This window comes from Rhinolophus hipposideros (assembly GCF_964194185.1).
Source record: "Rhinolophus hipposideros genome assembly, chromosome: 20".
Lineage (NCBI taxonomy): Eukaryota > Metazoa > Chordata > Mammalia > Chiroptera > Rhinolophidae > Rhinolophus > Rhinolophus hipposideros.
Genome location: NC_138066.1, coordinates 40,693,679 through 40,710,015, shown reverse-complemented (window position 1 = coordinate 40,710,015; position 16,337 = coordinate 40,693,679). Strand labels below are relative to the sequence as shown.

General features: G+C 46.3%; 2 protein-coding genes across 4 annotated transcripts in view; both read right to left on the bottom strand.

Moving 5' to 3' along the window:
• MAP3K3 (mitogen-activated protein kinase kinase kinase 3) overlaps positions 1-1,035 on the bottom strand; it is a 54,918-nt gene extending 53,883 nt beyond the window's left edge. Inside the window, exon 1 of one of the 2 annotated variants that reach the window (XM_081029585.1) lies at positions 679-1,035. In XM_081029585.1, coding sequence (XP_080885711.1) covers positions 679-682 — 4 coding nt within the window. In that variant the 5' untranslated portion in view covers positions 683-1,035. The remainder of the gene's footprint in view (positions 1-678) is intronic. The other variant, XM_081029586.1, reaches the window with a different exon arrangement.
• Positions 1,036-5,727: 4,692 nt separating this feature from the next.
• Positions 5,728-13,775, bottom strand: TACO1 (translational activator of cytochrome c oxidase I). 2 transcript variants are annotated; one of them, XM_081028422.1, is made up of 5 exons: positions 13,256-13,775; positions 12,873-12,979; positions 11,365-11,492; positions 10,654-10,831; positions 5,728-10,314 (listed from the first exon to the last, which is right to left on the bottom strand). In XM_081028422.1, the coding sequence occupies exons 1-5, from the start codon at positions 13,533-13,535 to the stop codon at positions 10,114-10,116; spliced, it is 894 nt and encodes a 297-aa protein (XP_080884548.1). In that variant the 5' UTR covers positions 13,536-13,775; the 3' UTR covers positions 5,728-10,113. The 2 variants fall into 2 exon arrangements, with proteins under 2 accessions (XP_080884548.1, XP_080884549.1); XM_081028423.1 differs by having other exon boundaries at positions 12,873-12,976; positions 13,256-13,662.
• Between the last annotated feature and the right edge of the window lie 2,562 nt (positions 13,776-16,337).

The following is a 16,337-nucleotide window of genomic DNA, read 5'->3' as shown; positions in this document are numbered from 1 at the left end:
AAAGTAGGATGCGAATTGTAACTGGCAGTCCCCGACCCATTTCTAACCTCCAGCAATCTGCGCGCAGCTCGCGTTTCTCCAGCGCGCCGTTTGTTACAGCGCGAGCCGTTTTAATCACCTCCCAGACTATCTCCTCGCACGCCCTCCCCCCTGCGCTGGGGCGCGCACAGGGCTCGAGAGCAAGCCCCGGGAACTCACAGGCTGGCCTGTGTGAGCAAAGGGAAGGAAATGACACAGGCAGGAAAAAAAAGCAAATCAAGGAAAAGACACAACAGCAGCTGGGCCTGCACCAGCCTCCAGCCGGGGCCCCACACTGCGCTCTCGCTCCCCCGCCCTCGGGCTCGCGGTCCGGCTCGCTGCGGCCGGAGCGGGCTGACCCGCCGAGCACCGGCCCTCGAGCCCGCCACCGCTTCCTCGGGATGCACCCGCCGCGCGGCCCGGAAGGAGGCTGCCGAGTGGGTTCCGCCTGCCGGGACCGCCCCAGCGGGCCGGGGAGCCAGAACCCCCGCCCGGACCGTGGAGCTACGAGCCGGGCGGGCGGGCTCCGGCGGTCCGCAACCCCGGCCCGGCGGGCTGTCCATGCCTGTCAGGCGGCGGCCCAGGGTCCTCCTCCCCTCAGCCCGGGGCGGGGCGACGCGAAGTAGCGCGGGCACAGGCCGGGGCGGTGGCGACACTCACCCATGGTGGCGATGGCGGCGGCGGCGGCTCGGGCCCGAGTGTCACCTCCGCAGCCCGGGCTGCATGCCGGGGGCCCGGGCGGCGGGGACGGCAGCGGGCCTGGCTCCGCGCGGGGGGCGCGAGCTGCGCTCGGGGCCCCCGCCGCCTCCCCAGGCTCCGGCTCCGGCTCCGCCCGCGGCCGGGCGCTGTGGCATGGGCAGGGTGGCCCGCTACATCCCCGGCGCTCCTCTGCTCGGCCCAGCCCGGCCTCGGCGGCGCCGCTCGGCCCGCCCGCCAGCCAGTCTCTCAGTCCCTCAGTCGTTCCGTCCGGCCACCGTTCTCCACCTCAGGAACGCTCCGAAAAACAAACCGCTGGTCGCGCAGCTCGCCCCCTTGCCTGTCACTCAACCCAGCGCTCGCCAATCCAAAGCATGTGCTGCACCATCGTACCACCCCCACTCACTTCACCAGCCAATAACAAGGAGGAAGTCGCTGCCCCCCACCACCACCCCCTCCAACGCTCTCTTCCCAACACCCCCTCAGCCGCCAGCTAATCATCTGCACCACACGATGAACCAATCCCGCCTACTCTCACAGGATGCCAATAGGCGAAGCCAAGGCAGTTTCCGAGAGCTATCTACCGCCTGCCAATCATCGAAATAGCGCCCAGTTCTCTCCGCTGCTAGCCAATCACGTAGAGGACTCTGAGCACCCGCCTCTGCACATCCCTCACTGGCTCATCCTCTCTCTCCCCGGGAGGTGTTGGTTGTTCCAATCACAGCTCGCGCGTGAGGCTCCGCCTGCGCTCCCAGCTCCCGTCAGTCACCCAAGGCTCCGCTGGTGCGCGGGCTGGCGCGGTTCCCTGCCGGCTACTTGGGGGCTGCAGTTAGGGATGGAGGCTGGAGGGGCACTTGGGCCTCCCGCCCTCCTGGCTCTCCGCGGTCCCGGCGGTCCCTGAGGCCAGCGTCCTGCCATATCCTGTGCCCACACAGGGTGTGTAATAAGCAGGGAGGGTTTTGGCTCTACGCGCTTCCCGGCGTGTGGCCACTTCTGCCGCGGGATCCCTTGGCTTGTCCTCCGGTCCAGACGCTACGCTTGCCCGGAGGCAGGGGGAGCCTCACCGCTGGCCGCCTTTTCCCGGGTCTCATACCTCCACGGCCACACCCTCCGAGGGGCTGGGGTAGTGCTAGAATGTGCGTCCTCGGAAACCTGGGAGTTCGTTGCTGGCCAGGGCCAAACCAGTGCCAAGCCAGAAAGGTTCTTTCGGGGGAAAAAAAAATTTTTTTCTGGTTATAAAAGCAATACAAGTTCTTTATGTAAAAACTGAAAGAAAAACAAAAATCCCACCTCAGAGGTAATTTTATCTCTCTCCTACCCAGATTCACGACATTTGACAAAAATGGCTTCATATTGTTTTGTAGTATGCTTACATTTTGTAAGTGTTTTTCCGTGCCACCGAATATTGGTCCAAAACAATTGTACTGGCTGCATATTTCAAAATAGAGGGTGACCACAATTAATTTCCCCAATTCTTCAACATTTTGTACACCTCGATCTTCAGATTCCAAGTCCACCACAATTAATAAAAGCTCCCTTCCTCTGGTGTAATATAAATGAGATGCCAGATAATCTTCCTCAGGTGCCTTTTTCAACTGTCAACTACGCTTGTAGTGGTGGCTTTGCCTTGGGTGTCAAACCTCTGAAGAATTGCCTTAGACTCCACTTTTTATTTACACCCCCACCCCAGTATTTATCAGGCCCCTTGTCCAGTTAGTTTTTCGTTTTCCTTCAACAAACTTTTAAGTCTGTCATTTTCCCTCTTGATTAGATCCCTACCCAGTTTATTGTAGTTCCTATAATAATCTTTTTTTCTGAGAAAGGTTTCTCAACTGTTTTTTTTTCATTATCACCCCCACAAAGGGAAAATTTCAAATTAATTAAATTTAAATTCTTCCTAATGAGAGAAATTAAATACTAAGGAATAAGACTTTGTCAGGTGAGGTCGAGCTTTGAAGGCCACACACCACTGTTATTACCTAAGTTTTTTGACCCATTAAGAATCACTTTTCACCCCTTTGGGGATATCACCCTGTTGAGAATGAGTATAAAAGGTATATATATGCTAGAGGTCATAATCTGCCAATCTGAAGCTCAACCCTGACCCTTAATTTTATTAACCTGAGATAAATATTTTAAAAAGACATACTTATGTCAGTAGAAATCTAGTACTCACTCATGGCCTGTATGTGAAGGTCTATTCAGCAGTTTCTCTTGGAATGTCTACAAGTAACACACATCTCCAATTTAACAGGTTTTACACTGAACGCTTAATTATTTTCACCTCCCCCAAAAAAAACCTGCTCCTGTTTTCCCAATTCTTAAAATACAAACCTAAGAGTCTGCCTTGATTTTACTCTTTCCCTAACACCCCTATAGCCAATCAGTCAGCCAATCTTTTCAGCTCGTTTCAATATTTGACCTGAACCACTTCTCACTACTACCACCCTAGTCTAGTCCAAGCCACCATCCTCTGTTGGATGACTGCCCTAGCCTCCTGACTGGTCTCCCTTTTTCCTCTGTGGTCACCCAATAAATGATTCTTCACATAGCAGCCAATTATTGTAAAAAGTAATTCAGATCATGTCACTCCCCTGCTGTCAACCTTTCAACGGCTTCCCATTACATGTAGAATAAAATCCAAACTCTGTCATGGCCTTCCTGACCCAACAGGAGCTGCCCCGCCACCCTCTCCTACTTTATCTCTATCACTCTCCCTCAATCGCTGTGCTTCATCCACACTGACCTTCTCACCATACTTTGAATCTACCAGGCTCGGGATCTTTTACCTCAGGTATTTGCCATTTGTTCTGCCCGGAATGCTCTTCCCCAGGATATTACAATGACGAATTCCTGCATTTGATTCAGGTCTCTGCTCAAATGTCAACTCTTAAAAGAGTTCCTAAGCATCCCATCCAAAATAGCCTCTCCCCTCTCCACAATCATTCTGTATCTCCATATTCTGCCTTATTTGTCTTCATAGTGCCTGAATTTTATACACATACACACACTCTAGTCTTTCCTCCACCTACATAAACTGTGTAGTATCAGGGATTTTGTTCTGTTCACTGCCCTATCACCAGCACTTAGAATAGTAAGTACCTCGCGCATAATAGAGAAATGCAGTACAACTACTTAAGTCTTTAGCTGAAAAGAGCCTTCTGATTTTCCACTTTTCTGGCAACTGCTTTCTTTGAGGGCTTCGTTTCCATTGGCTGTCCCTTAACCAGCCATCGCAATCATTTCCATGCTGCAGTTACCACATGGACTTTCTTCTGAGCGATCCACAGCCATCATCCCATTGAGTTTCCCATAGGCACCTCAAATTCTACAGGTCAAAACTGAGTAAATTATTTTCCTCCTAGTTCTGTATTTCCTCTGCCCATCTTCAGTTCTCCAATTCGATACCTCTGAGTTGTCTAATTTTAAGAGCTCTTCCTCTCCATTCTCTTCTCCCAGTTAATCCTGACCATGTCCTCAATCTGTCTACTTCTCTCACATCCCCAGCTTCATCATCCTACTTCAAACCACTTAATCATTTACTTGGATTATTTAGTGTAATAGCCTCCCGATGTGTGCTCACATCACAGGGTGATTTTTTCTAGAATAGATACCTGATCCTGTCATCCTCTGCTTAAAAACTTTAGTTTCCCATCACCTTTAGGATAAGTCAAATATGTGAATCTAGCCAGAAAGGCCTTTCAGGACCCAAGCTATTCCTTCTTTAGCCACAAGTTTTTCCACCTCTCACCTCTACCAACCCCATCATTCAAATTCTATGTTCTGGCCACACAGAACCACTGGTAGGCAGTTCCTCAAATGACTCTCTCTTGCCTGTACACCTCTGAATATGCTATTTTCTGTTTCAGTCTTCTCCTCCACTCTTGCCCCTACCCCCATTCTTTCAGTGAAGAGCTAAGCCTAAACATCACTCCCTCCAGGAAAATCTTCTAGACAGATACCCCCAAATCTGGGTACCACACAGCACCTAGTACTTTCTTCATCAAAGCACTGTCCTACTCTATTGTAATTACCTTTAAGTAAGCATAAAGACAGAAGCTTGGGCCGGCCCAGTGGCTCAGGCAGTTGGAGCTCTGTGCTCCTAACTCCGAAGGCTGCCGGTTCGATTCCTATATGGACCAGTGGGCTCTCAACCACAAGGTTGCCAGTTCGGTTCCTCGAGTCCTGCAAGGGATGGTGGGCAGCGCCCCCTGCAACTAAGATTGAACATAGCACCTTGAGCTGAGCTGTCACTGAGCTCCCGGATGGCTCAGTTGGTTGGAACGCATCCTCTCAACCACAAGGTTGCTGGTTCGACTCCCACAAGGGATGGGGGGCTGCGCCCCCTACAACTAACAACGACAACTGGACCTGGAACTGAGCTGCACCCTCCACAACTAAGATTGAAAGGACAACAACTTGACTTGGAAAAAAGTCCTGGAAGTACACACTGTTCCCCAATAAAGTCCTGCTCCCCTTCCCCAATAGAATCTTTAAAAAAAAGACAGAAGCTGTGTCATTCAAATCGGCATGTCTAGCATCTTCCATAGCACATTCAAAAAACAAATATTTGTTGAATGAATAAGTGAACCTCAAATGAGGATGTAGCAATTGAATGTAATTTCCACAAGTGTGCCCTTGTAGCTATATATTTTATTCTTTTTTCTATGCTGTTGCCCTCCTCTCTTCATTTTCCCCGTGAAGCTTCCCAGTTGGGCCATACCTTCTCAAGTCCGTTCCCTTGGTTTCACACTGAGTAGATGCCCCTGGTGAAGCACCTGAGCCATATCTGACCCCAAGAATCACAACCTGCCCGTAGTGCACAGGACCTCCCAAAGTGCTGGTCCCATTAAGGAGCCCAATCACACACTAGCTACACACTTTCCTTTTTTCTTTTCAAGAGCATAGGACTACTTGGACACATGACAGGGAACAATAAATACAAATGAATGAATGATCTTAGGGGACAGCTCAATGAATTTGGTGTAAAAAAAGAAACCAACAAACCTGATTCGATGAAAATTATTTTAATTCAGGAGTCTACTGGAATATATTCAAATTACCAGTTCAATCAGTTAGTTTATCTGCATTATTGAGGAATGATGTAGACATCATAGATTTTTACAATGATGATATTTTATGTTATTGACATTTACTTGGAAACAAAAATTGCTTTTCATTTTGAAATCCCACCACTATAAGTTTATCCTAAAAAATACTTTGCAAGTGAGCAAAGGTAAAGAATATTTACTGCACACCTTTTGTAAGATAGACAATCCAAATGTTAAATAAATTACGGCACACTAATTAATACAATAAAATACTATGTAGCTACTATAAAGAATAAAGCAGGCTTCTTCATACTAATAATACCAAAAGGTATCCAGGATATATTGTGAAGTGTGTATGTGCGGGAACAGGTTATAATGCAGAAACAGGGTGATCACATCAGTTTTTTGTTTTTTTGTTTTTTCCCTGTCTTCCGCCTCCACTACACTCTGGTTCAAGCCGTTGTTTCTCAGTCTAGTTGTGTAGAACACAGCTCCCTCGCCCATGCTGGTGTTATGAGCCTTGCGCGACCCTCTCCCCTCCCGACTGAGGCAGTCAGTTGCCGGTTGTCGGTCGGCCACTCAGCAACACACAGCAGCCCAAGGCCATTCACGCTGGCTGCCGGCCACCAGCCACTCATGGCAGCCCGTGGCAGCCCACGGCAGCCCAGCTCCAGGAAGAGCCGTTATTTACAATCTTAACTGTAGAAGGCACAACTTACTGGCCCATGCGGGAATCGAACCTGCATTAGGAGCACGGAGCACGGTGCTCCTACCACCTGAGCCACTGGGCCCGCCCACATATCAGTTTTTTTAAAATGCTCCTTCACATTACTTAGTGGAGAAAAAGGCCAACATTTATTGAACACTAGGCACTGCTGTAAGTGCTTAATGTATATTAACTTATTTAATTCTCAAAAGAGCCCTATGAAATAGGTACTATTATCCTAATTTTATAGATGATGAAATAGGTGCAAAAAGGTTAAGTTCTCGTCCAAGGTTGCTAGCAATTGTCAGAGTCAGAATTTGTTCCCCAGCAGATTGGTTCTAACGAGTAGAATAGAATAGATTGTTAATTGGTGGTTGTATCTTAGGAGTTAGAATTAGATGGGACTTTTATTGTTATATATTTCAGTAACGTTTTACTTTTTAAAAACCAATAAATGTTACCTCTTGGCATTGACAAAAGAAAGATAAAAAGAGGAAAAAGTGAAAACTGCTATCTCATTCACTGGAGATAGAATAAATAGAGAAAGTGATTTTAGTCAAGACTAATGCGGTGTCTATCATGACACTTTCTTTTGCCAAAGCTACTGGCTCATTTCTCTTCACAGATCTCCAGAGTCCCTGGGGATTCAGATAAAAGTCTAGAAGTTGAGTGTCTTAGAGTTTAAAGCTTTATTTACTACTATGTGGTTTCAGAGATAGAAAAGAAAGTAACTCAACCACATGGTTGAACCTCCATAATGGCCTGGAGGCAGAACCTTCAACCCTATTCAGCCAAGGCCTCTGGCATAGGGGGAGCAGCTACAGACTGTAACATGAGTGCTTCTTGTAAGAGTCAAAGCTGTGGACAAAGCCTATCACAGATACCTCCATCCCACTGAAAGGACGTCTAAAAGTGAACCCAAGCCAGCTACAAGGTGCTGAATGATTTTTGTGTTGCTAAGACAATGACCAAAGATAAAGCAAAGACAAGCCAGGACCAGATCCCATTTTTATATTTAAAGTACGCCTGACTCCCATCCTCTAACATGCTGTCTCCCTTGTTGGACAATAATGGACTAGTTTTATTTTTTTTTAAATGTTTTCTCTGATGAAAGTAATGCATGATTTTAGAAAATAAAACTCAGTTATAACATCACCATCCAGAGATAATCAGTTTGGACATTCTGGTACCCTTCCTTCTAGTCTTTTGTAAAAAAGATGTGTGTGTGTATTTTATGTTATGATACACATTTTAAAATTTGGCCTATACAATACATATACATATATAGTTTTGTATATTTGTTTTCCATTTAATATTATATTGTAAATATTTGCTCTGACATAAAAGATTCTTTGAAAAATATCATCTATTGAAAAATAACTCATACCTGTTTTATTTAACTATTCAGTTAAATAGTTATTTAACTAACCTAGGTAACTAAGGGTCTCTTTACCAGATCTAGAGGCAGAACAGGTCCAAGTAAGGCTTCCTTTCCGCCTTTCCCATATTAACTGCAGGAAAGACTAAGGAACCGCCAGGGGTCAGTGCAGAGCCATCTAGTATGGCTTGATGTAAGAAAATTGGTCACAGAAAGAATCCATATTGGGGGATAGGGGAGGAAGAAGAGGGTAAAGGGGGTCAAATATATAGCGACGGAAGGAGATTTGATTTTGGGTGGTCAACATACAATGCAATATATAATGTATTACTGAATTGTACACTTGAAACCTTCTAGTCTTTTTATTAACCAATGTCACCTGATAATTAAAAAAAAAAGAATGCATATTAACAAATCCTATCTATTAGATTAGAGGACTATTCCACATGAGTAGACAAGTTCCCTTCTAGAGTGGGCTCCCTCAGTTCAGAAACAAGCACATTCTTCCAAATTAATTTATATTCAGCATTTACAAAACAGCTATTTTATAAACCAAAGTCTAATACTACATCAATACAAGATGTAGTATTAGACCTGTTCTCACCTGCTTGGTATGAGATCACTTGTGCATAAAATATTTGACCTGACTACTTTATAGGTTTGTTGTGAAAGTAAAACAAATAAAATATGAAAGTATCTTATATTAATAAATTATGAAGCAGCATTTAAACTTCAACTTGCCCTATTTTAATGATGTGCTTGCTATTCAGATAGCTGGATGAGTTATCGCCTTTAAAAACTAAGCAATCCCAGGTAGTATCATGATTATAAAATGAGGTATAAGAGCATATATTTTGGCATGATCATAGATTATATCATTGGTTTTCATCCCCTTAGCCTTCATTCTCCAGCTGTTGAAGTCACCATGGAATTAGTAATCTATTTTTCCTAGAAGCTGAAGTTATCATTTATAACTAATTTGGTTTTAGTTCTTTTCCATCCTCATTTACCTGAGGCTTCTTCAGGAAAATTACTCTGACCTCAGAACTGTCTTAAACAACTCCTAAGTAGGTGAATAACAGAGATCAAAACCCATTCCTGCCCTTACATGCTTGACAGTCTCCAGCACAGGTGGTTGGCACTCCTGGTCTTTCTAAACCCAGAAGTGACTCAGAAGCAAAAGGCACCAAGGGCCTTATTTCCCACCTGGCCAGGCTTCTGACTCAGCCTTCACCCTTCCTTCTCTTCTTGTTTCCTCTCCCGTTCCCAATGCCCCATCATCTGGCACCAGGGATGAAAAAGATCTAGGGTTGGACGTGCTGGGGACCAAGCAGCTTTCAAAACAAGCTTGATACAGCCTTTTCTGAGGGCAGCCCAACCTGCTGACAGGTCCACTCTGACAAATCTCAGAGTACACAGGGGCTGGCCCGGGCAAAGCAGGGCCTGAGAGTCTCTTATCATTGGCACTTGATTTCCTATTGGCTTAGAGCCGTAAGCTCCCTGGCAGAAGAAGGGCACAGAGGACACATGAAGGGAACAAGGAGGCATGCACAGCAGCTTGCACTGCCCTGGGACAGCTCCAGTAGAGAGCAGTCCTGTGTCTTCCCTCTGAGATTCTATGCCTTGGTATAGGATCTCACACAGGGCACCAACTGAACGCCTTGTGTTCTTGATAAGTACAGTTCCTGGTACGGAGGAGGTGTTTCATAAAAGGTACATGAATGAATGACAGGTTAGGCCATTAGACTAGCATCAGAACACACAGGGCCTGGACAGAGCTACATTTCTGTAGTCAATAAGAAAACATAACAGTCCTGGGATTGGAGTAGTGGAACTGGGCTTGTAGACGTGAAAGGAAGTCAAGAGGGTCTCAAGAGCTGGACACAGGAAAACTCAAAAACCATACAACAGTACAGCGACCTAGATCAATCACTGTTATTATTTACGAGCAGTTTCTAACACATGGGCCCTCAGAATACCTACCATCCCCACAAGGGCCATCTTTCTGAGGTCAGAGGCTGACTAGCTGACTGGCCTCACTCTGAGTCAGGGTGGGGGGACTCACCCAGGAGGGGTCTGAGACACCAGCAGAGCTGACAAAGAGGCCTCGGAGAAGTACGGGGATTCCTTTGGCCACAAAACTACAGGTCTTGTGCCTCCAAACCTGTCAGGCCACCGACCTGCCTCACTCTTAGAGGACACGGCAGAGCCTGTGTTCCGGAATGAGTTGCCTAGGAAGGAGCCGGGGGGCACGTACAGCCTGGTTACTCAATGTTGTCATAGACCTGGATCACGTCCTCGTGGTTGCCGAGAGCCTGGATGAGGTGGGCGGCCTGCTCCAGGTCAGGGTCAGCCAGCCGCACCACTGTGTTGGGGATGAACTCCAGTGCACAGGACACAGGACACAAGCCCAGGGAGTCCAGCTTCTTCCGCACTTGATGCAGTGAAGAAGCATCACAAATAAACTAGGGACAAAGGAAAGTGAAGAAATGAGGAGCCAAGACATAGTCATAGGACAAAGCCTGACAGCACTTTGCAAAACCTGAATGGAACTACTGTAATGTATCACTGGGTTTAAGCTCTTCACTGGCAGAGATATAGTTTTCAATGTTCTGAATCCTTCTCATGGTCCTCCGTAGAGTAAGTCCTATCCAGTATAAACTTAATAAATGTTCGTGCAATATGTGAACTCTTTATCTCACTTGTACTGCGGGTACAAGAAATAAGAACTGAGAGGAGCATGCCTTAACTTTTCTGTTAGGGCCCTCTGAAAAGTCCATCAAACGCTAAGGCTTCATACTCACTTTAAAAATGTCCTTTTCCTCTTCATCTTCAGTTTCCTTGACATCCTCAGCTCCTGCTTCGATCGCCAGCTCCAGGGCACGCTCTAGGTCCACTGCTTTCTTCTCTCTGTCCTCCACTCCAACTACAATCACCCCCTTTTTGTCAAAGGAGTGGCGAGCTCCTTCAGCCATCATTCCCCTGACAGGAAAGTAAACAGGCCAGAACGAATGCCTTTAGACACTCAGTCTCCACAACACTCTTTCCCACCCAGCCTCGAGTACATACAGACATGGAGCAGCTCTCTTCCTGAAGAAGAAGATACAGCTACCACTGGGCGAGGGAATAATCCAAACATATCCCCACCCTCTATTTTATGCTCTGGAGCATGGAGGATGCAAAGAGTTTGCTCAGCAATTCCTGTGCCATTTAGATTCCATTCCTGCTGATACATTTTAAGACCTGAACATTAAAAGGCTATAGATAGGAGAGTGGGACAAAAAGCCCCTTCTATGCTTGATGAACAGGTCCTTTAGATCCTGCCTCATACAGAACACATTAAGGGGGAGTAAATTATCCCACTAAGAGATAATTATCCCACTAATTATCCCATCCTGCTAAGGATGGAGTATATGTAAAACCTGAATCACTACCAGGAATAACAGTACTTTCCTTACACAGAATTAGAACCGCAAGGCTTCATCCCCTTCCACTCTCCACAGACACACACCTACCCATTCTTGTTCAGGATGTGTTTGATGTCCGAATGGCACTTGGAGCCACTGTTAGATAATGCCTCAATGAGCAGAGAAGAGCCACCAGGGCCTCGACCCTCATACAACAAATAAATGCCCTTGGTTTTCTGCAAAAACAACATTAACACATTTTCCTGTTTCCCAGTTCCCTCCTGCATGCCAGCCCATAACCACAGGCACCCCACCACAAAGTTGACTCCATGGCATGGGCTCTCTGGGCTGGAGCTTAGACTCTCAAGTCTTTATTTTTGTTCCCACCCTCTGAGAGGAGGCCCATGAGACCAAATCTTGAGGTCATTGGAAGACTACCCGTTACTTGGAAGGGAATCTGTTCCTCTGGTCTCTGAACAGTCAATTAGCCATCTTCCAGGTTTGTTTCCTTTCCTCCCCTGCCAAATTCCACATCCACTCCCCCCATTTCTCCCACCAAGACTTATCATCCTTCACCCTATCCTGCATGAAATCCACCTGTGCTCCGACCCCTGGGATATTTCCAAAGTCACATACTTGGGCCTTATCAGAAGAGCCACTGAAAACAGCATGGCCTCAAAATGCAAACAATCAATCAAAAATTCTAATGACCAGTCTCTTCTGGACTTCCCATGCTGCCTCTACTCATCCCTTACCCATGCACCCTATTTCACCACCCTCTCCTACCACCCTGCCCTGATGCCTTCCCAAAATTCTCAGCTGATGACTTCTCCCTTCCTCTTTCACAAAGGAAATGAAGGCCCACTAGGTGGGGGAAAAGCCGCCGCCACCACCTTATCTGCACCACAGTCAACATGAAGGCAGTATGTTTGATGATTAGAGCACAGGCTCTGGAGTCTGACAGTCTGATTTCAAGTCTGTCATTTTCTATGTGATTTGGTTAAATAGCCTAATCTTTCTGCCTCAGTTTCCACTTAAAGATGTTTTCAGGATTCAGTGACATAAGGCATACAGAGTTCTTATCAAACTGCTTGGCCTGGAGTATGCACTCGATAACGATTATCTATTAAGATGATCCTTAATAGGTAAGTAGGAAGTACCTAGTACTTCCTTAGATCCTTCCCACTTGTCCCAGAGGAAGAGGTGTCCCCTCACCTGGATTCTACATCTCTGCCCCTCCCATCATCACTATTACCTGCACCCTCTTCCTACTGGCTTTTCTCCTTTGGGCATAAATATCAGAAAAACAAACCCTTCTTGAGTCTAACATCAAGGCTTTCCCCACACCGTGCCCCTTATTTCTACCCCATCGCCTCACAACTCAGCTGAGCAATCCTAGGCACGATAGTTATATACACTGTCTATCCACCCGATTCCTGACTGTGCTCCTGTAACCAATGACCCAGGAGAGACAGCCATCAGGAGGGTCTGGGTTGAAGGTGTCCACTTCATTGTTACCCTTCCCTCTGATAGTTTAAGGATTGTTTGGTGGCCTTCCAGACATGGACACTGTAGGGACTGTGATCAATAACAAGAATGTCAAATTGAGGACACACCTCCATTTTCAGCGATGCCTCAATTGTTGACTTGGGCATATGCTTGCTGCGACACACCTCTAAGATGTTGGCCAGGTTGCTGTTGAGCTCAGGATTGGGGCCTCCTTCTGAGATAGAATATTATGAGCCAAGACATTTAATTATTTCCAGCCTCCCCACACGGCAACAACCCCAAAGAGTAGCAAGTCATCACCTAGCTTTCGGTTAGTTTAGGACACTTTATCCAGTGTTTGTATGGGATATGGGGTATTTTGCAAAAGAGGTTTTAATTCACTCTGTCTCTAAGAAAATAAAGGGCCGTGGCCCAGCTCCGGGAGACAAGCGAGGCCTTGGGCACAGAGAGGGCAGCGGCGGCCAGCGGTGGGGGACCGTTAGGTTCTCACCTTTAACAGCGAGGCGGATGCTCAAACAGAGCTTGGAAAAGATGCGACTCCTTTCAGCATCCTTGGGACCCTTGATGTGCCGGACTTTGGACCACTTGTTGTGCCCGGCGGGGACTTCCGTGGTGAGGTGCAGCGTCCGGCCGGGAGTGGGGCTACAGCCCGAGACGTCAGGCTGGGAGCCTGAGGGGAAGCGAGGAAGAGCTACCCGGGCCCCGGCGCCCAGTGCTCGCGAGTATGGGGCAGCGGTCCTGCTCAGGCTGACAGCGGCCAAAGCAGCCATTGACTCCGACCCCGGGCCAAGGTCAGCAAGAGCAGTGAAAGAGCAGCAGCCAAGGTCAGCACGTCTCGTCCGCCGCCAAAACAAGCAGGTCCGGAGCCTGCAGTCGCCTCCACCTGTCACCAGTGACCCAAAGGGTAAGGCCCGCCGGGAACAGCCCGAACTCGAAGGACCCCCGCACCGTCCCGACCGCAGCCGGGAGTAGGTCCTCTTGATGGGGTAGCACACTTCCTTTCCCCGGTCCGTTCTGAAAACGCTTCCCCATCGCTCGCAAAATCCGTTCCGCTGCTGCAGTGTGGGCCGCGGAAGCCCGGCCCCGGTGGGGCGACCTGGTGCTCAATCCCTCCCAGGTGCCTGCAGAGCGCGCCTGACTTTGTTTCCCACGGAGATCTGACAGAGATACATCTGAGTTATGAAATTGATTTTGCTTCCAAATTGCTTCCCAACTTTGAGCAGGTCCAGGATGATAAATGTTTTGTTGTTGCAAAGAAATATATAGATCCTCATTTTACAGGAAACGAAATCGTCACCCAGAGATGTTATTGCCCATTTAGTCTCTCTGAACTTTCTCTTCGCTATCTGTAAATAAGAATGCTACTAGTAGTACTTGCTTTATCAACATAGGAAAGTTGAAAACACAAAATAAGCCCTTGGAGCTTTAAAGTAATAAAGTTTTATGTAAATAGCAGCGGCCAGCATAGTGATTAAGCCCCGAAAAGCAATAGTTGGCTTACTATTCAGATGAGACACAAGTCATTCTGGAGAGGATGATCAGAAGGGTCCTCTGGATCCAAATTCCCTTCTCTGTTTTCCTTCTGCTCTCCCAAAAGAGAAAACTAAGGCCATTAGGAGGGGAAGACAGACTAATGATATTGAGCCTCTTTTCACGTGCTTACTATTCATATACAGTATGATTTTTTGTAATTTAAAAATGTATTGTACACGTTAAACTAATACAATGTTGTATATCAATTATTTTAATAAAACTGGAAAAGTATGTTACTTTTGAGTAGCAAAAAGCAAATAAAGGGTATTTATAATCACAAATGAGTAGAGGCCAATACAAAGTTTGAGATTGCCTTAGCCCAATCAGCGTAAGTCCACCAGGGCAAACCTGTAGTCCAAGAGTCAGGCTTATTGACTCACTGCAACAAGGGAAATCACAGCAAAGGGAGTTTGTTACCAAACAAAAGAAACAAACAAAGGAAAAGATTATTATTATAGGATAATGGGGAAGAGTGGATGTCAGATGAAATTTCAGTGAAATAGAATTTGATAGGCTCAAAGGAACACAGAATTGTATGAAGAGGATGAACATCAGCTCTGGACTGCAAAGCAGACCCAGTGTTTGGTTTCCTTGGAAACTACAAAGTTTATGTTCAGAAGCCCCTGCTCTGAAGCTGTACACCTGGGCTGGAAATCAAGGCGTCTCTGTCAAAATGATTTAGATTCTCCAAACAAGACTGTAGGGGTTCTTTTTTTTCTTTTTCTTTTTATATCCCCCCCCAGGGGTTCATTCTTAATGATATAATTTCAAACAGCAAACTTTCTGATAATCTATGATTTTAGAGAACAAAGTTTCTCTGTGAATTAAAAAACTCACTCAGAGAAGGGAATTGTTATGACACTTTAAGTTGTAATGTGTGTTTGGGAGAAATATTGTTTCCTGTTAACTTCACAGCTGCTTTTATCTGTGCCTGTTTATGTGATGAATGGCAGGGCAGATTTTTTACTTTCTCAGTCTGAGCAAATATTTACTCTCAAGATAAATTCACAGGTGACTGACAAATCTCTAGGGGCCTCATTGTCAGGATCTCTGAAGTCATTAACTAACAATGAGTTTGAATGCTCAAGACCGGCTGATGGAATCATTCTGTTAAGTTTGAGTATGTGTTGTTCACACCAACAGTTCTCAACGAATAAGATGACATTGGTTTAGTCCAGATACTTTGCTAACTTGATAGTATGGCAGAAGCATTACTATTTATTCAGCACTTTATTTCCTCTTTCTAGGCACATGGGAAGACTACATTTCTTGACCTTTCTTGCAATTAGGTTGGAATCACATGACTAAATTTGGCAGATATGGGCAGAAATAAGTACTTCCAGGCCTATCCTGAAAAACTTATCTCCCACACTCCAAAGTGACCTTGGAGGCCACATGTTCTGGATGACAGCTATAAATGGAGGAGGGCTAACCAACCTCCAAAGGACTTCATGTAAGCAGAAACCCAAACCTTTGTTGTGTTGTCTCTGAGATTTGGGGATTTGTTACTGCATAGCCCAGTTTACTGAGATGAATACAGTATTAACGCTCCCAGCTTTGTTCTTAAAAAACCAAAGAACAGGAATCACTTATTTCCCATAAAACATACGCTGTCAGACCATATCGCACAGTCTAACACTCAGCAGATGCTCATTTTGCCTCACACAATTTAAACCCTCATGGTACCTACTTCTCTTCACTGACTGCCACTCCCAGCTCCATGTCTTCTGACATCATGGCAGGTACAGTGAACCAGATCCTGGCTCACTGAACCAATCACAATTACTTTTCTTTCCTTAAAATGGCCCAACACCAACAATGACAAACATAAATGAGGGGAGGATTCACCCAGGTCTCACAACATTTGTATAGCAGTGAGGACAGGAAGTCCTTCTCCATCCTACCAAGGTGGGGCACAGGCTTGGGAAACTGGCTTGGACTTGGAAACTCTAGTTATCACATCAGAACCTGGTGTCCAAACCCACAGGATCTGGGAGTTACCATTTCTTTGTCAACCTTCACAGCCAATAGACTACTGA

Coding starts and splice junctions, on each gene's coding strand:
- TACO1 (XM_081028422.1), bottom strand. CDS start 13,535: ATGGCTGCTTTGGCCGCTGTCAGCCTGAGCAGGACCGCTGCCCCATAC. Junction 11,493..12,872: donor AGGCATCGCTGAAAATGGAG/GTGTGTCCTCAA, acceptor TTGTTTTTGCAG/AAAACCAAGGGCATTTATTT. Junction 10,832..11,364: donor CACATCCTGAACAAGAATGG/GTAGGTGTGTGT, acceptor CTTTCCTGTCAG/GGGAATGATGGCTGAAGGAG.